We start from the raw sequence: 16,823 nt of genomic DNA, 5'->3' as shown, positions 1-16,823 counted from the left end.
GGTTTGAACCCTGGACCTCCCATATGGTAGGCAGACGCTCTATCAGTTGAGCCACGTCCGCTTCCCTTGTTATGCTTTTTAAATATTATTTTTATATCAATGTTACACGTTAGGTAACACAACAACTGCACTAACAATAAATCTGCTTTAGGCAGTGGGTACAGTGCCCCTTACTCTTGTTCATCCTCAGTCCTGTGGGGTTTGGGATGATGTCCGCTCTGACCAGTCCGGGCTGAGAAGGGATGTATACATTATGGGGTGGAGGAACGGAATTGTTTTGTTTGCAGTTGAAGATACTCCTTCCTTGGGGGCTGGGGCTGCTCCCATCGTTATCAGGGCAGCCCAGAAGAAGTGGAGAGCAGGAGCTGGCCGTCCACCTGCAGGCTTCAGGGCGCCACAGGCACAGGAGCAAGCCACAGGCTGTACCCTTCGCAAGTGAATTGAAAATGATAGGTTCAAATAAAAGAAGTCGGAGAATCCACTTAGTCCTTTTTCCCTCGTACTGCATGAGCTGGGATCTCCTGAACAGTGGTGACTGGTAGTGGTGATAGCGGGCATACTTATCTAACCCCTAACTCGATAGTGACTGCTTCTAATATGCCACCATCGGGTCTGGTGTTTGCCTAAAGATTTTTGGGAAGCGGATGTGGCTCAGGTGACTGGGCTCCTGCCTACAACATGGGAGGTCACCAGTTCAGATCCCGGTGCCTCCTAAGGAAGGCAGCGAGCTGGCATGACGGGCAAGCACAGCAAGCTGACACAAGACACAAGAAGAAAAAACATAATGAAAGACACAACAAAGCAGGGAGTTGATGTTCCTGGTGCCTCCTAAAGAAACAAGAAGACAAGACTCAGCAAGTGAGAAATAAGAGGTGGGGAGAAATAAATAAGTAAATAAAATCTTTAAAAAAATATATTTTGTTCAAGTTGTACTGTAAGTTTTTTCTTTTTTAAAAATTTTTAAAAAATTTATTCCCCCATTCTCCCTGTTGTTTGTGCTCACTGTCTGCTCCTCTTCTCTTTAGGAGGCACCAGGAACCAAACCTGGGATCTCCCGTGTGGGAGAGAGGCACTCAATCGCTTGAGGCACCTCAGCACCCTAGTTTGTTGTGCCTCTCATTGTCTTTCCTCTTTGTGTCTCTTCGTTGCGTCTTCTCACTGTGCCTGCCCGTTGTGCCAGCTCACCTTCTCCAGGGGGTACTGGGAACAGAACCCAGGACCTCCCAAGTGGTAGGTGGGAGCTCAGTCTCTTGAGCCACATCGGCTTCCCTTCACCCTAAGTTTTGCTGAAATCTTTATCAAGTTCAGGACATTCTCTTCTCGTCTTAGTTGGCTAAGTGCTTCTATTGTTTTTGTTTTATTTCTGAGGTGCCAGGGCCAGGGTTTGAACCCAGGACCTCGTATGTGGGAAGCAGGCGCTCTACCACTTGAGCTACATTCGCTCCCCATTAACGTTGTTTTTTAATCATAAATAGGTGTTGAATTTTTCAGCCTCTCATTCTGTAGGCAGGTTTCAAGACATTGCATTCCTAGGCCCACACTTCAAGATGCACGGGTGTAGAATGAGAACAGTGGGTTAAACACAAAATCCAAGAAACAATATTTAAGGAGACGATGGGAGTAAGAAGTTCCAAATCAAAAGATACAAGCAATAGAAAATTACGAGGAAAACGGAAACGTATAGTGTCATAAAAGCCAAGTGGCAAAAAAAAGTGAAGCACAGAAAAAAAATATATATATATATATATATTTTTTTAGGAGGTACTGAACCCAGGACCTCATACGTGGGAAGCAGGTGCTCAACCTCTGAGCTACACCCGCTCCCTAGAAAGTCTCAAAGAACACTATTAAATGCAGATTTTCAGATGCCCAACGGACTTGCAATTTATGGCGAACCATTTTGGTAGAACTGCGAGGGTAAAGCAATAGATTCCGTCAATAAACAGTCATTGTGTCCATCCTTAGAACAGGCACTGTTTTCCCAGGAGACGCCACCGGGTCAGTGAAGGAGGCACAAGAAGGCAACATCTCTTTTGAGACCTTTGGGTGACGAGGGACAGAAAAAGATCTGATGACAGCTAGAGGGAAACGGAGAGCTCAAGCTTTCGCTTCTAAGAATCAGAAGAGCCAGCAGGTTTCTCAGCTGGCGGAAAGTTCCTGAACGAAAGAGACGGAGAATCTGAAAGTGAAAGAGATCGGGGTCGCCTGGTAACCGTGAGCAGGTCACTTCCCTCTCTCAGTTAACCGGACAATGTCTAGCTTGCAGTTCTGCGGAGGGCACCGCAGGTCAGGACGCTGCTGTACCTGGCCTTGTGCGATACGACAAGCCTTCAATATCCGCTCCCTTGAGAGTGGATTCTGGCTTTAAAAGAAAAATATTAGGTAGAACAGGTACTGACAAAGATAGGAGTTTAGAAAATAAGAATGCAACAGGAATAAATGAATGCCCTTGAGAAAACAGAGCAAAAGGATTGAGAAGGTTCAAGGTCCAGCCCTGGCACTCGCTTGGCATGTGACCTTGGGCGACAACCTCTCTGCCTCACGTGGCTCGTCTGTACGATGGGACAGCCGCGCCCGGCGCCAGGCACGCAGTAAGACTGCGAGAAACGTTAGTGTTTTTGATTAGGAACGGGGTAAGGACTAGAAACCTGAAATGCTAATACCAACGATCAAGAATGATCATAAGCAAAGAAACAAGACGCAGCAAAAAGACACAGAAAACAGACAACCGGGGGAGGGGAGGGGAATTAAATAAATAAAAATTAAAAAAAGAAAATCTAAAAAAAAAAAAAAAAGAATGATCATGGGAACATTTAATGATCGCTTGGCACGTCACCCGTGTCGCATCATTGAGAAATCCGCACTGGCTCCCCACTACCTGTGAAAAGGCAGTGCTTCCACCCGCCTCTTTCTCTGTCTTTTTGTTGGTCCGCTTGACTCTCCCACTGATGCAGGAAGTGAGGACTAAAAGGAGTGGAGCCCCCTCTTGTGGATCTCTGGGTGAAAACAGGAACTAGTTCCCAAAATGGAAAAGAGAAGCCCCAGAGCAGCGAATATGGCCTTAGCTTATTCCCATCTCCCTCACCCCAACCACAGGCCACGTTTTCATAGGAAACTTTCAAATGGTCCGAGGAAAAATGCCATACACACCTTGTAGCAGCCAAAAAAAGGGGTGCTGATGCCAAGTACGAGAAATCGGTTGGCTTTTATTTTATTTCTTTGGGGTAGGAGCTGACAAGTCCCAAGGCCCCAAAGAGTCCACCTCAAGGTAGCGTAAGAGGTACTTCCCGACGCAAAGCCACTGGCCACGTGTTGACACGAGATGGCGGGTGATGGCTGCGAGGTTTCAGCCTTCCGCCTTCCTCTAGCTGCTTCTGATCCCCGCAAAAGGCTCAGCTCTCCCTTCCCGGGGCTCATTTCTTTCGGGCTCAGCTGCTCTGGTCTCTTCACAAGGTCAGCTGTACATTCTCAGGCTCACATCTCCTCCCCGGGCCTCTGCCGTGTCTAACGAGCTGCCCTCTTCCTTTGTGCTCTTCTCTGTGCATCGACTTCCACTGGGGAGTCTGTTTTACCAGCCCGCCAAGGGGTCAACCCTGCATGCCCCAATAACGTGATCAAATCAAACCCCTAATCTTAACAGAATGTAATCAAAGGCATCTCAGCTGACTCTAAAACAATCACAGGAAATCATGCCCAGAGAAACAGACCTGTTTACAAACATGGGAATTCATCAACAAGATCAAACGGCCACACACCCATTCGGGCAGGACACTTTCAGTAGAGTTGAATTAATTTCCAGGCGCAGTTATCCTGTGTGATTAGTCTTGGGGTTCCCTTATTTTCAGTTCTTCCCAACATCTTTATCCCTTACCCTCTATATTTCTTTTCTGAGATGAATAAGACATTGAACTATTTTTGTGTATCTTTTTTCTGTTTTGAACTATGTTTTAAAGAATCATTCATCTCCAATAGAAGTTGGAAATGTGCCTTTTAGACTTCCGCCCTTCTCTTCTGTCTTTCGATGTAGGCTTATTCTTATTTTTTTCATTAGCATTCTCCAAAAGTTGTGAGCCAATCACGTTTTTTAATAAATCATACAGAACTGCAAACGTACGCAGGAAGCTCCAAATTTAAGGGGCCCCCGCGCCGCACCCGCCCTCTAAGCGTTCGGGTTTTTTCACCTTCGAATTTTATTCTACTGCATTTTAAGCGGGGCACCCAGGAACGCGGGGCATGTGCTGTCCTCTCCACCTGCAATGCTCACCCCCTCAGAAACAAACAAAAAACCTGAGGTGGAACTGACATACATTGAACTGCCATACGATAAGACTTGACACACGTGTACATATATGAAACCATCGTGATCGCGACCAGATCACCCCAAGAAGTTTCCTCGTGCCCCTTTGCCATCCCTCTCTCCTGCCCCTCCCTGCCTCCCAACCCCAAGATACCACTCCTCTGTTTTCTATCACTATAGGTTGCAAGAATTTTTTCTAGAATTTTCTTTAAAAGAAATCGTATAATATGTACTCTCTTTTTTTGGGGGGGAGTCTGGCTTCTTTCACTCAGGATGATTTTGAGAATCATCCATGTTGTTGTATGTTTTAGAGTTAATTCATTTCTTTTAAATATTTACTTCTTCCCCTCCCTCATTATTTGCGCTCGCTGCCTGCTCTGCATCTGCTCCTCTTTTTTTAGGAGGCACTGGGAACCTAAGCCAGGACCTCCCATGTGGAAGGGAGACACGCAATCGCTTAAGCCAGCTCTGCTCCCTACTTGTGTCTCATTGAGTCTCCTTGCTGTGTACTCTCGTTGCGTCACCTTGTTGCATTAGCTCGCTGCGCCAGCCCATCGCATCCGCTCACTGTCTGTCTCGTCCTCTTGAGGAGGCATCAGGAACCAAACCTGGGACCTCCCATGTGGTAGGCACTCAGCTGCTTGAGCCATAGCTGCTTCCCCATTAATTCATTTTTTTTTAATGTGTTGTCCTTTTTTTTTTAAGATTTATTTATTTCTCTCCTCTTCCCCCTCCTTGCCCCAGTTGTCTGTTCTCTGCGTCTATTTGCTGCATGTTCTTCTTTGTCCGCTTCTGTTGTTGTCAGCGGCATGGTTATCTGTGTCTCTTTTTGTTGCGTCATCTTGTGTCATTTCTCCATGTGTGCTGTGCATTCCTGGGCAGGCTGCACTTTCTTTCACGCTGGGCGGCTCTCCTTACGGAGCGCACTCCTTGCACGTGGGGCTCCCCTACGCGGGGGACACCCCTGCGTGGCAGGGCACTCCTTGCGCGCATCAGCACTGCGCATGGGCCAGCTGCACACGGGTCAAGGAGGCCCGGGGTTTGAACCCTGGACCTCCCGTGTGGTAGGTGGACGCCCTAACCACTGGGCCAAGTCCGCTTCCCTAATTCATTTTTATTGCTGAGTAGCAGTCGCAGTATGGAAGTACCACAGTTTGCTTACCCATTTACCCTTTGACGGACATTTGGTTATTTCCCATTTGAGCCATTACTCATAAATTCGCTGGGCAATTTTTATATTCCACCCCCAAACTTCTGCTTGGCGAAGTTTTGTAAATCCTTTCGGTTTCCATTTAAACGGCACATCCTCAGAGAACCTTTCCTGACCCCGCCACTCATTCCTTGTCTCAACTAGGCACCCCCTTAACAGCTTTTATCACAATCTATGTTTATTTTGCAGATGTAACTGTGTAATGGTCAACTCCCCAGCTAAGCTGTAAGCTCCACTAGAGCAGGGACTCTGTTTTGTTCTCCACTGGCACGTACAGGAACAGTCCAATAAATATTGGCTGAAAGCATGAAATCATCAAAGGTTTGTTTTGTCTTGCTTCCACTGAGTATATGTAAACATTACGATAAAGTTAACTGGCAGTTTCTTTCTTTATAGTAGTTTCATTTGAAATTTACCACCACTTCTCCCTATCTCCCACATCCCCACTCCTGGAAAGCACCTTTAAAAAATAAATCAGTTCTTTTTTTGTTTCCCTCTCCAAGACTTTGCCTCTCCCACCCGCCCCTCACATTTAGAACTGGTCAGCTTTATCTGGTTCCTGGTTAATCATTCTTTCCTTCACATCCACCCACAAATTCAAAGCAAGTTTAAAAAAAAAATGGGGGGAGATGTAGCTCAGTGTTTGAACACCTGCTTCCCATGTACAAGGTCCCAGGTTCAATCCCCAGTACCTCCTAAAAAAAAAAAAAAGGCCACCCTTATGGCCCCACTATTTTAAAATCCAAAGTTATTCTGATTTACTCTCTTCCTCAGGGACAGGAACAAGAAAGATTTCAGGACCTGCCATGTTCGAGGCATTGTGCATATACAATTGGGAACAGAACACAGGGTTTCCGCTCTCCTGGAGCTGACAGTTGACTAAGGCACAACCACAAACTGTCCGAAGTGCTTTGGGAAAAAGTAGCTTGCCGAAGCCCTCGTGTCTTTGTGTGCCTTGTATTAATATTTTCTTCCATTCTTATTCTGTCTTGATCACCGTCACCTTCACACAGCTAGACCACTGGTGCTCGGATCGGAACAACGAGTAGGTGACATCTTGGGCACCAAGGGTGCACAACGAACAGCGGCTGGACGGAAGGGAACTGGTCAGGTCTTCCGATGGCTTCGTGAGGCTGTGGGCTCTGCCAGTTCTGTCGAAGAGTACAGCCAAGATTTCAGCTCAGTTCAAAGGCAGCCCCTTGGCTCTCCCGTCTGACCATCATCATCACATTTCTTGGCACTTCCTGGAACCGAGTCGTGTCCCTGGCAGGTGGCAGCCCTGCACCCTTCCAGCCACTCCCCAGGCACCTGCTGAGGAGCAGCACTTGGTAAAGACTGGGGGGCAGCTTTCCAGCCTTCCTGGGACCCCTGACGACGGGGGTAAAGACCCGGGGTGGGGGGGGGGTTCCCTTATGAATGGCCTGAGGCTCCTCTCAGAAAAGGGGGGGTGCGCTGAGGCCCCCCCACACACGAGGGGAGTGACACCAGGGTCCCCTCAGGAAGGGCGGTCGACACCAGGACCCCCTCAAGGAAGTGGGAGTGACTCGGGGGTCTTAGGAAAGGAGACGACGCCAAGGAGCCCCCCACTCCCACCCCGGGAAGGAGAGAGGAGCCGGGATCCTGCTGGGAAACGGGGAGCGACGCTGGGCTCGCTCTCAGGAAGGGCGGTGCAAGCGCCGAGCCCGTCATTGGCTACTTGCTCAGAGAAATGACAACCACGCCAGCCAATCGCAGCGCCGGCGGGGGAAAAAAAACAAAAACAAAAACCTCCCACCCGTCCCCGCCTCCCGCTCGGCCTGCGCATGCGCCCCTTTCCTGGGCCTGCGGTAGTTCCCCAGCCTGCCTCCGGGGGGCGCGCGGGAGGCCTCGCCGGTGCTCACGTCCCATTTTATAATAATAATAGTATTAACTTTATAGCGCTCTTGTGAGAATTAAATGCAGTCATTTACGTAAAACACTGAAGTGGCACACAGTGACATAGCTGTTAGATTATTTGCCTTTTACGGCGAGGGAAACTGAGGCACAGAGAGGGTAAGTAACCTGCTCAGACCAACCCATCCCTTGACTGGCTGGCGGCACTAAAATCCATGCCAGCCAAACCCGGAATCTGTGTGCGTATCCTCCTTGCTTTTGTGCTCCCGGGATAACAAACACCCACTGTTCTTTCTTTCCTGGGATTATAAAAGAACTTCCCACTTGATCGCAAAAGCAATATATATTCACTGCAAAAATTCAGGAAATGCCAAAGACTACAGAAAAGAAGAGCATAGATCTTTTTGAGAGAGACACCCTACTAATAATTTTGCTGGACAAGCTGCCTTTCCTGTGCACATGTTTTGCTAGGATCATCTGATGCGGAATGGTTTAATTTTTTGTGTGTTTGTTTTGGTTTATTTTTATGTAGTCTTACTGTGAACATCTTGTCATTTCAATAAATCTAGACCTGTCTGGTTGTTTGTAATGACTGCATTTCACCCCATTGTTCTGGGGTAACCTGACTGAATGACTCTTACCTTGGACACCTGAGTTCCTAACAATTCTTCATTATTCTGACCAGCAGTAGAATGGACTCTTTGGCACTCACATCTTTTAGGTTTTCATCCACCCGTTTTTTAGGCTCGAAGTCTGTTTCAAATGCAACAGCTGAGTCAGAAATGCGTAAAAGGAAAAAAACGCATGCACGGCTATTTTGTTTTTGATAAATATTGTCAGCCCTCGAAAGTTGTGTGTGCCAACTTCCGCCAACCTACCAAGCTGCGAGCGAGACTCACCCACCTGAAGCACGGTCCAGCTTTTCATTCTTTGCCAACAGATGAAAAAGAAGGGGGGGGAAATATTTCTTGTTTTTAATTTGTGCTTTGCCCTATTTTTATGCTGTTAAAAACGGAAACAATATCACCCACATTTTGAGGCTTTGTGCGCTTGAAAGAAAATAGTGAGAATCATCGAAAAGTACTAGAGGCCGCTCTCGTTCTCAAGGCTTAAATATGAATGGGTGCTGGGTGAAGCGAGACCCCTGCCTAATTTCCCAGAATTCTCCTGACAATACTAGGCAAGCTGGGCCTCAGTTCCCACATCTACAAATTGGAGCTGGTAAGAGTATGAACTTCAAGGTTGGCTGGAGAGTCAACGAGCTCCTCCCTGTCTAAAGAGTTTCACACAGGGCTCCCCGCCTCTAAAGGTAAGGAGAGGGAAGTGGATGTGGCTCACCTGATAGAGCGTCCGCCTACCACATGGGAGGTGCAGGGTTCAAACCCCGGGCCTCCTTGACCCGTGTGGAGCTGGCCCATGCGCAGTGCTGATGCGCGCAAGGAGGACCCTGCCACGCAGGGGTGTCCCCTGTGTAAGGGAACCCCACGCGCAAAGAACGTGTCCTGTAAGGAGAGCCGCCCAGTGTGAAAAAAGCACAGCCTGCCCAGGAGTGGCGCCGCACACATGGGACAGCTGACCCAGCAAGATGACACAACAAAAAGAAACACAGATTCCCGGTGCCGCTGACAAGAATGCAATGTGAATGGACACAGAGAGCAGACAACGATACGGGGGAGAGAAATAAATAAAAAATAAATCTTAAAAAAAATAAAATAAAGGCCAGGGAAGACAGAGCTGGTGGCCCCAAACCACATAACCTGCAAGTGGATGATATCACCTTTTGGGAATAAACCGACCCCCCCACCCCGTCTCCAGGTGCCCCCCTCCCCCCGGCCTGTTCAGGTTACAAGGCCTCGCTGTGTCCCACTGCCCTGGGTCCCCATCTGCCCAGGAGAGATGAACTTTCCACCAGAGAATGTAAAGATGGCCACGAGCTGCCCCTGCCCTTCCGCCCCCATCCGCAGTCTGTCACCGCGTCCCAACCCAGAGTCTGGGACAGGCACGCCTGCCCTTTGACCCTTGGGGAAACTGAGGCGCAGAGCAAGCAGCCACCCACCCCACCCCTGCAGTCCGGGATTGACCCCGTGGCCTCCAGACCCCCGGCCCAACGCCCTTTGCCCCTGGCTGTGCTTTCCTTGCAAACGCCCTGGGGAAAACGTCTGCGTCTCTTGGCTTTCTTGGGCAAAGTTCGGATCCCGGAGACACTTCCACCTCATGTGCCAGCTTCGCTTCTCACCGCTGTGCCCAGGCTGGCCGCCACTCTCCGGGCCGCAAGATCTGCGCTGAATCTTCACAGCCACCGTCAAGCTGAGTCGTCGTCCTGAACTCCCCTGCTTAAATCCCGAGCCGCGCCAGCCGACCAGGTAGCCAGCGGCCACCGGTGGCTCCTGGATGTGAGATTAAAACACCAGTTCCCTGGTTTCACCAGCCGCGTTTCAGGCATCCAGGCACCCCAGGGGGCTGGCGGTGAGCTTACTGGCCAGGGCGGCTCTAGAAAACCCATTTTACAGATGCACAGAGAGGTCACGTCCAAGGTCACACAGCAAGAGCTGGAATCCAAATCCACGGCAGAGGGAGCAGCTCCATCCTGCCTCCTCGCTCTGGGCGTGTTACCTTATTTCCTTACACCCCCCGAGGCAGCCAGTCCGCCTGCATTGCAACCACTTTTGCTAACCATATCTTTCTCTGAACCAGAGATTTCACTCCTTCGCATAAATGAATGCCAGGCATTTTATTGGTGAAATTAATGGCCCGTTCATTAGCCTCGTAAAGTTGAGAAACACGGACTCCCAGAGGTGGAAGGAACGGTTTTCAAGAAAGCGGACAAGGTAACATATGAGACTCAGTTTCCAAAACGCTGCAGGAACAGTAAGGAAAACAGAGCTGGCATTCCAAGCAGCCCATTAGTTGGAGGAAGTGGGTGGCCTGATTTCTAGAAGGCTAACAGGTTCAGAGAAACACAACATTTGGGATGCATCTTTTTTTTTTTTTTCCCAAATTTTTTTTAATGGGATGCATCTTTAAGGCAACGTGGGGGCAGTGGACTTGGCCCAGTGGTTAGGGCGTCCGCCTACCGCATGGGAGGTCCGTGGTTCAAACCCTGGGCCTCCTTGACCCGTGTGGAGCTGGCCCATGCGCAGTGCTGATGTGCACAAGGAGTGCCCTGCCACGCAGGGGTGTCCCCCGCGTAGGGGAGCCCTACGTGCAAGGAGTGCGCCCCGTAAGGAGAGCCGCCCAGCGCGAAAGAAAGTGCAGCCTGCCCAGGAATGGTGCCGCACACATGGAGAACTGACACAACAAGATGATGAAACAGAAAGAGACACAGATTCCCGTGCTGCTGACAACAACAGAAGCAGACAAAGAAGAACACGCAGCAAATAGACACAGAGAACAGACAACCGGGGGCGGGGGGGGGGAGAAAAATAATACATAAATAAATCCTCAAAAAAAAAAAAAGGCAACGTGAAGGTTGCAACATCAAAATGGATCGAATGCTTGGGAATTCATGGAATTTAGAGGTGCAGATACTTTCGCATCCATTAATCAAGTTTAAAGCCAGTATCAGTCTAGTAGGCAGATGGCCCAAGTGTCACCCATCGGCCCCTCAAGGTTTCTGGGGGCACTTGCTAAGTCCCTGAAGAACTGAGGTGCTGTTTTCAGCACTCTCCACATGGGAGAGCATGTCTAGGGTAGGGACAGCCCTGCTGTATCCCACCTGGCGCAAGGAACTCAAGAACTGAGGTGAGGCCCTCTCTACGGTTCATCAGACTCACTCAGGACAACAAAAAGATGACAATGGACGAGGCTCACCCCAAACGAGAATCTGCAACTGCCAGCAAGACAGTCCTGTCCCTCTGTCCCCCGGAATCCAAGCCCCATCCAAGCCCCCTCCATCAGCAGCAGAGTGGGCCTCACCATCCCACAATCCTCAGGATTGAACGAACAAACAAATGGGAAATGCAACTAGGAACTAAAACAGAAAGTTCCCGCTATTCTAGGAGTAACATTTGTGACAGTGATATAAGGGCAGTGGTCACCAGAGGTTCTGGGGGGAGTGAGAGGGACAGGTGCAACACGGGGGCATTTCCGGGACGCTGGAATTGTCCTGCACAGCATCGCAAGGATGGGCGCAGGCCGTTAGACGGTTTGTCAAAACCTATAAAATCGTGCGGCGCGAGGCGTAAACCACGTCAACTAGAGGCCATGGTTCGTGGCAAGGCTCCAACTGGAGTTCATCTACCGGAACAAACGGGGCCCCACAGACGAAAGGTGTTGTTAATGGGGGGGAAGGGGGGACATATGGGGGTCCCCAATATTTCCAACGTCACATCTGTGGGCGCTAAAGTGTCTTTCAAAGAATAAAAGGAACCCGGGTGAGGAATGAAGCCACGTCACGCAGGCAGGTGGACACCTCGCTTTAATCGGAGACAAGATCGAAGGCTCGGGGACGAACCGAGTTACCGTCCCGTGGACAAAGATCTGCACCCACCCTGGGGAGAGGAGTCCTGGCTGGGGGGGGGAGGGGGGGCGGGCCATCTCGCCGGCCACCCACCCCGGCTCCTGGGGGCAGGGGGCGGGCTCTGCCCAGCCCGGGCCCCTTCCCGTGACATGATCAGGCCTGTATAATACAGTCTGTGTAATACCGCCAGGGTGGGGACCCTCCTTCCAGGCCGGCCAGGGAAGGGCACGTTTGTTTTTCCGTTTGTGCCTCTTTAGAATAATTTACAAACCAACCTTACAGTATGTACAAAAAAAAGAAAGAAAAAAAAAAAAAAAGGACCCATTCCGGCCACCATCTAAGACGGAAACTGCTTTTGCTACAAAAATAAACCCTGTTCAGCATTGAAGGGGTGGGGATGGACAGACGGATGGGGGGGGAGGGGCTACAGTACCGTGTGCTCAGAATTGGGGGGGGGGGGCGGGTAGGGAGGGGGGAGAGAGAGAGGGGTTCTGCCCTGACAAGCTGCAGAGCCAGACTGAGGGGCTGGGGCAGGCGGGGAGAGGGGGTTCCTTCTGCCACCCAGCCCCCTCTGCCCCCACAGCTTGGAGAAGGGTGGCCTTGCAGCTCTCTGTCCTATTGCTCGGGGCAGAACTAGGGTGAGAGGGAGAGGCCGGGCAAAGGGGGTGGGCTCTGGCGCCAGGGCGCCCAGGAAGGGGTGGGGGACGGGTGTACACCATTATTTATTGCTTCCTTCTAGGGCAAAGGTGGGGGGGGGAATCGGGAGGAGGATTCTGGGAGATGGGCCCAGGAGGGGGGACTCTGGGCCTGGCCCCGCCCCACCTGAGGTGCAGGTGGGCGCCACTGCCCCCCCCCTCCTGGGACCGCGGGGAATAATTAAGGCAGAAACAAGGGGAGAAGCAACTGGAGGGGGGTAGGGGGGTGCAGCTCAGAGCCGTCCCCCCCAAAGGGAGAAACTTCCAAATCAACCCAAAGTGGAAGGGGAAAGGGGTGGCAAGAGGCAGGGGTCGAGGCCCTCTGCAAATCTCAGGTGCGAGGCTGGCGGTGTGTGGGTGCCTCCCGCCCCCCTCCATCCTAAGGAGAACAGTTTCCAGGTACCCCCGGCTGAGATCGCGGGGTTTGTGCAAAATGAGGCGGAAGACTTCTGGGGCGAGGGGTGGCGGCGAGCCAGGGAGGGGCCGGGGCTGCCCCCAGTGACCCCCCCACACACACACCACCCCCAGAATGGCTATTCCTGGCTGGTTTCTAGAACCCTCCAAAAAGTCAGAAAAGCCCAGGGGGATACCCCGCCACGTCTGCTCCAGTCCAGGCTAAGAGGCCGGAAGACTGAGCCTGGAATCTGGGGGGGGGGGAGCGGTGAGGAGGGGGAGCTAGAGGTGGAAGGGGGGGGGGGGACGGGAACAGGAGCTCTACAGTGGCTGTGTTTCGTTCTTTTTTTTGTTTGTTTTTTTTTCCTTTTTCTAAAAATGTAACAATTAAGATTCAAAAAATAAAATCCCTTCCCGGACCTCAGCCCCTCGAGCCCCCACCTCCAAAGCCAGGCCCCATGGCGGTGGGAGGGGGGGGCCCCAGGGAAAAAAGAAAAGAGAAAAAAACCCACTTTTCCGTTTTCTTTTTGCTCGGGCCCAAGAGGTTTCGAGGTGGGGGGGCAGTGGGGAGGGGCCGGGGTGGGGGGCGCGGCCGGGGCTGGGGGCTCAGGTGGGGCCTCCGCCCGACTCCCACCCGCCGGGAGGTGGGAGCGGGCCCGGGTCCTCGCCAGGTGTCCCCGTGCATGCCCAGCACGCCCTCCTGGCGGCCTGATGCTCTCTCTGGGCCCCCGCCTCGGCCGCCGTGGAGGGGAGGCCCGGCAGGCCCGGGCTCTCCTCTGGGGGGGACGGGGTCCTCAGGCCGGGCAGAAGGAGCTCCTCGGGGGGCGGCGCAGGGGGGCCGCTGCAGCTTCCGGCACCCCGCGCCGTCATCGCTGCCTCCGGGAAGGGGCGCTCGTCCGGGGCGCTGGGCGCCTTCTCTGCCCAGGGAGCTCCCTGTGCCTCTACCTCCCCGAAGGCGTCCTGGCCCTCCAGCTCCAAGGGTCCCTCAGCCGGGGCTGCCTGCTGGGCCCGGGTCCCCTCCTGGGCTGCGAACAATTCCTGCACCGTGAGGGCACCCTGGGCCGGGGCCGCTGCCTCCTCTTCCTCCTCCTCCAGCGTCAGCTCGAACTGGAACTTCTCGGGCGGGGCTGGGGGGCCCGGCCCCCTGGGGTCCTCTTCGGGCGGTGGCGACGGGCTCTGCCGGATGGCGCTGTAGTACCAGTCCCGATTGTCCTCCAGTGTGTCCAGGATCTCCTGGGCATCTGGGTGGACCAGGTCAGCCCACGTCTCCCAGAGCGGGTGCACGATGTAGTCAATGAATCCCACCTGGGGGGGACAGGGAAGAAGGCATGAGCAGGTAGCTACAGCTGTCACAGCACCATGGTGGGAGCTACTGAAATTAAAGCAGGGAAGAAGGTATGAACAGGTAGCTACAGCTGTCACGGGACCATGGTGGGAGCTACTGAAATTAAAGCAGGGAAGAAGGTATGAACAGGTAGCTACAGTTGCCACAGCACAGCCACGTGGCAGGAGCTACTGAAATTAAACAGCCAGGTAAATGAAAGAACTGGAGGCAGGGACGCCAGTGGTCGCAGCAACATTATTCGCTAGCAGCCAAAAGGTGGACGCAAATATGTCCTTCTGTCGACAGACGAATGGCTAAACTAAATGTGATCCGTCCATACAACGGAATATTACTCAGCCATAAAAAAGGAGTGAAGTTCTGATACGTGCAACCACGTGGATGAACCTTGAAAACGTGATGCTAAGTGAAAGAAGGCAGACTCAAATGGACAAATCTTGCATGATTCCATTTATATAAAATACCTAGAATAAGCAAATTCATAGGAGTGACCAGGGGCACCCTTAATGAGTACAGAGCTTTTGTCTGAGATGACGAGCAAGCTTCGGTAACGGATGGTGGTGACGGTCACAAAACATTACAAATGTAATTAATGCACACTCAAAAACGGTTAAAAGGGGAAACTTTTATGCTACGTGTAGGTTACCACAGTAAAGTTTTAAGAAATGCTTATACCATTTGACCTGGCAATTTTGCTTCTCCAGCTCCACCCTGGAAAAAGCTCTTGGGTAAATAAGAAAAAAAAAAAACCACACGGGGTAGTAAACAAAAGCAGATGACACCTAGATACATACATCATTTGGAGCGTAGTAGTGAAAAACAAACAAAAACACACTTCACGGTACATCTCAGATATTCATTAAAGCATTTTTTGCAACAACGAGAAACCAGAAACAACTTCGAGGATGACTGCCAGCTAACACCCAGATATCATCTTCCCTCCTTCTTAGACAAAATCTTCATTTTCCTATGGGAGGCAGTACACAGAACTGAAAACTACATCTCCCAGGCTCCTTTGCAAAGAGAGGGTGGCAAGGTGGACCTGAAAACTACATCTCCCAGGCTCCTTTGCAAAGAGAGGGTGGCAAGATGGCCGCAGGTAGATGGAAGGTTCTGGTGGCAGCCTTGCAGGCTTAAGCCTTTCCTCCCGAGGTATGACACACAGAGGCACAGAGGCTGTCTGTCCTACTTCATTTAAGAGTGAATCAGTCATCAAAAATCTCCCAACACTAAAAATAATTTTTAAAAACCTCCCAACAAAGTAAAGTCCAGGACCAGATGACTTCACAGTTGAATTCTACCAAGCATTTTGAGAAAAATTCACACCAATCCTTTGAGGAGGGAAAATCACCCAACACATTTTACAAAGCCAACGTCACCCTAATGCTAAAGCCAGACAAAGACACTCCAAGAAAAGAAAATTACAGACCACTCTCTCTAATGAACATAGACGCAAAAATCCTCAAGAAAACACTTGCAAACAGAATCCAACAGCATAGCAAAAGACTTCCAAACCACGACCAAGTAGGATGCCCATTGTCACCACTGTTATTCAACATTGTGCTAGCAGTTCTAGCTAGAGAAATAAGATAAGAAAAAAAAAAAGGCATTCAAATAGGAAAAAAACAAAGTAAAACTCTTACTATTCAGGAATGACATGATTCTATATTTAGAAAAATCTGAACTGTCTGTCCATGACAAAGCTATTTGAGCTAATAAGTCCAGCAAAGTGGCAGGATACAAAATCAACACACGAAAATCAGTAACGTTTCTGTACACTAGTATCGAAAAATCTGAGGAAGAAATCAGGAAAAAAATTCCATTTACAATAGCAACAAAAAGACTCAAATACCTAGGAATCAGTTTAACCAAAGAAGTACAGGACCTACATGCAGAAAACTACAAAATAATGCTAAAAGAAATCAATGAAGACGTGAACAAATGGAAAGATATTCCATGTTCATGGTTTGAAAGAACAAATATTGTGAAGATGTCAATCCTACCCAAACTGATGTATAGATTCAGTGCAATCCCAATCAAAATTCCAACAGCCTTCTTTACAGAAATAGAAAAGCCAACTACCAAATTCATTTGAAAAGGAAAACGCACCCAAATACCCAAAAGCATTTTAAAAAAGAGCAATGTGGGAAGCGGATTTGGCTAAACAGATAGAGTGTCCGCCTACCACATGGGAGGTCCGCGGTTCAAACCCCGGGCCTCCTTGACCCGTGTGGAGCTGGCCCATGTGCAGTGCTGATGCGCGCAAGAAGTACCGTGCCACACAGGGGTGTCCTCCACATAGGGGAGCCCCACACACAAGGAATGCGCCCTGTAAGGAGAGCCGCCCATGCGAAAAAAGCACAGCTCGCCCAGGAGTGGCGTCACATGGAGAACGGACACAACAAAAAAAAGAGACACAGATTCCCAGTGCCGCTGACAAGAATATAAGCAGACACAGAAGAATACACAGTGAATGGACACAGAGCAGACAACGGGGGGGGGGGGGAGGGGGGAAGGGAAGAGAAATTGAAAAATAAATAAATAAATACATACAT

General features: G+C 50.6%; 1 protein-coding gene across 1 annotated transcript in view; it reads right to left on the bottom strand.

The window, feature by feature from the left end:
• Nucleotides 1-11,770: 11,770 nt before the first annotated feature.
• Nucleotides 11,771-16,823, bottom strand: part of PDE4A (phosphodiesterase 4A) — a 42,940-nt gene continuing 37,887 nt past the window's right edge. The window contains 1 exon segment of the mRNA XM_058290517.2: nt 11,771-14,231. Coding sequence (XP_058146500.1) covers nt 13,533-14,231 — 699 coding nt within the window. The 3' untranslated portion in view covers nt 11,771-13,532.

This window comes from Dasypus novemcinctus, chromosome 30 (genome assembly GCF_030445035.2).
Source record: "Dasypus novemcinctus isolate mDasNov1 chromosome 30, mDasNov1.1.hap2, whole genome shotgun sequence".
NCBI lineage: Eukaryota > Metazoa > Chordata > Mammalia > Cingulata > Dasypodidae > Dasypus > Dasypus novemcinctus.
Note: the sequence above shows the minus strand (reverse complement) of the source record. Positions and strands in the feature narration are given on the sequence as shown.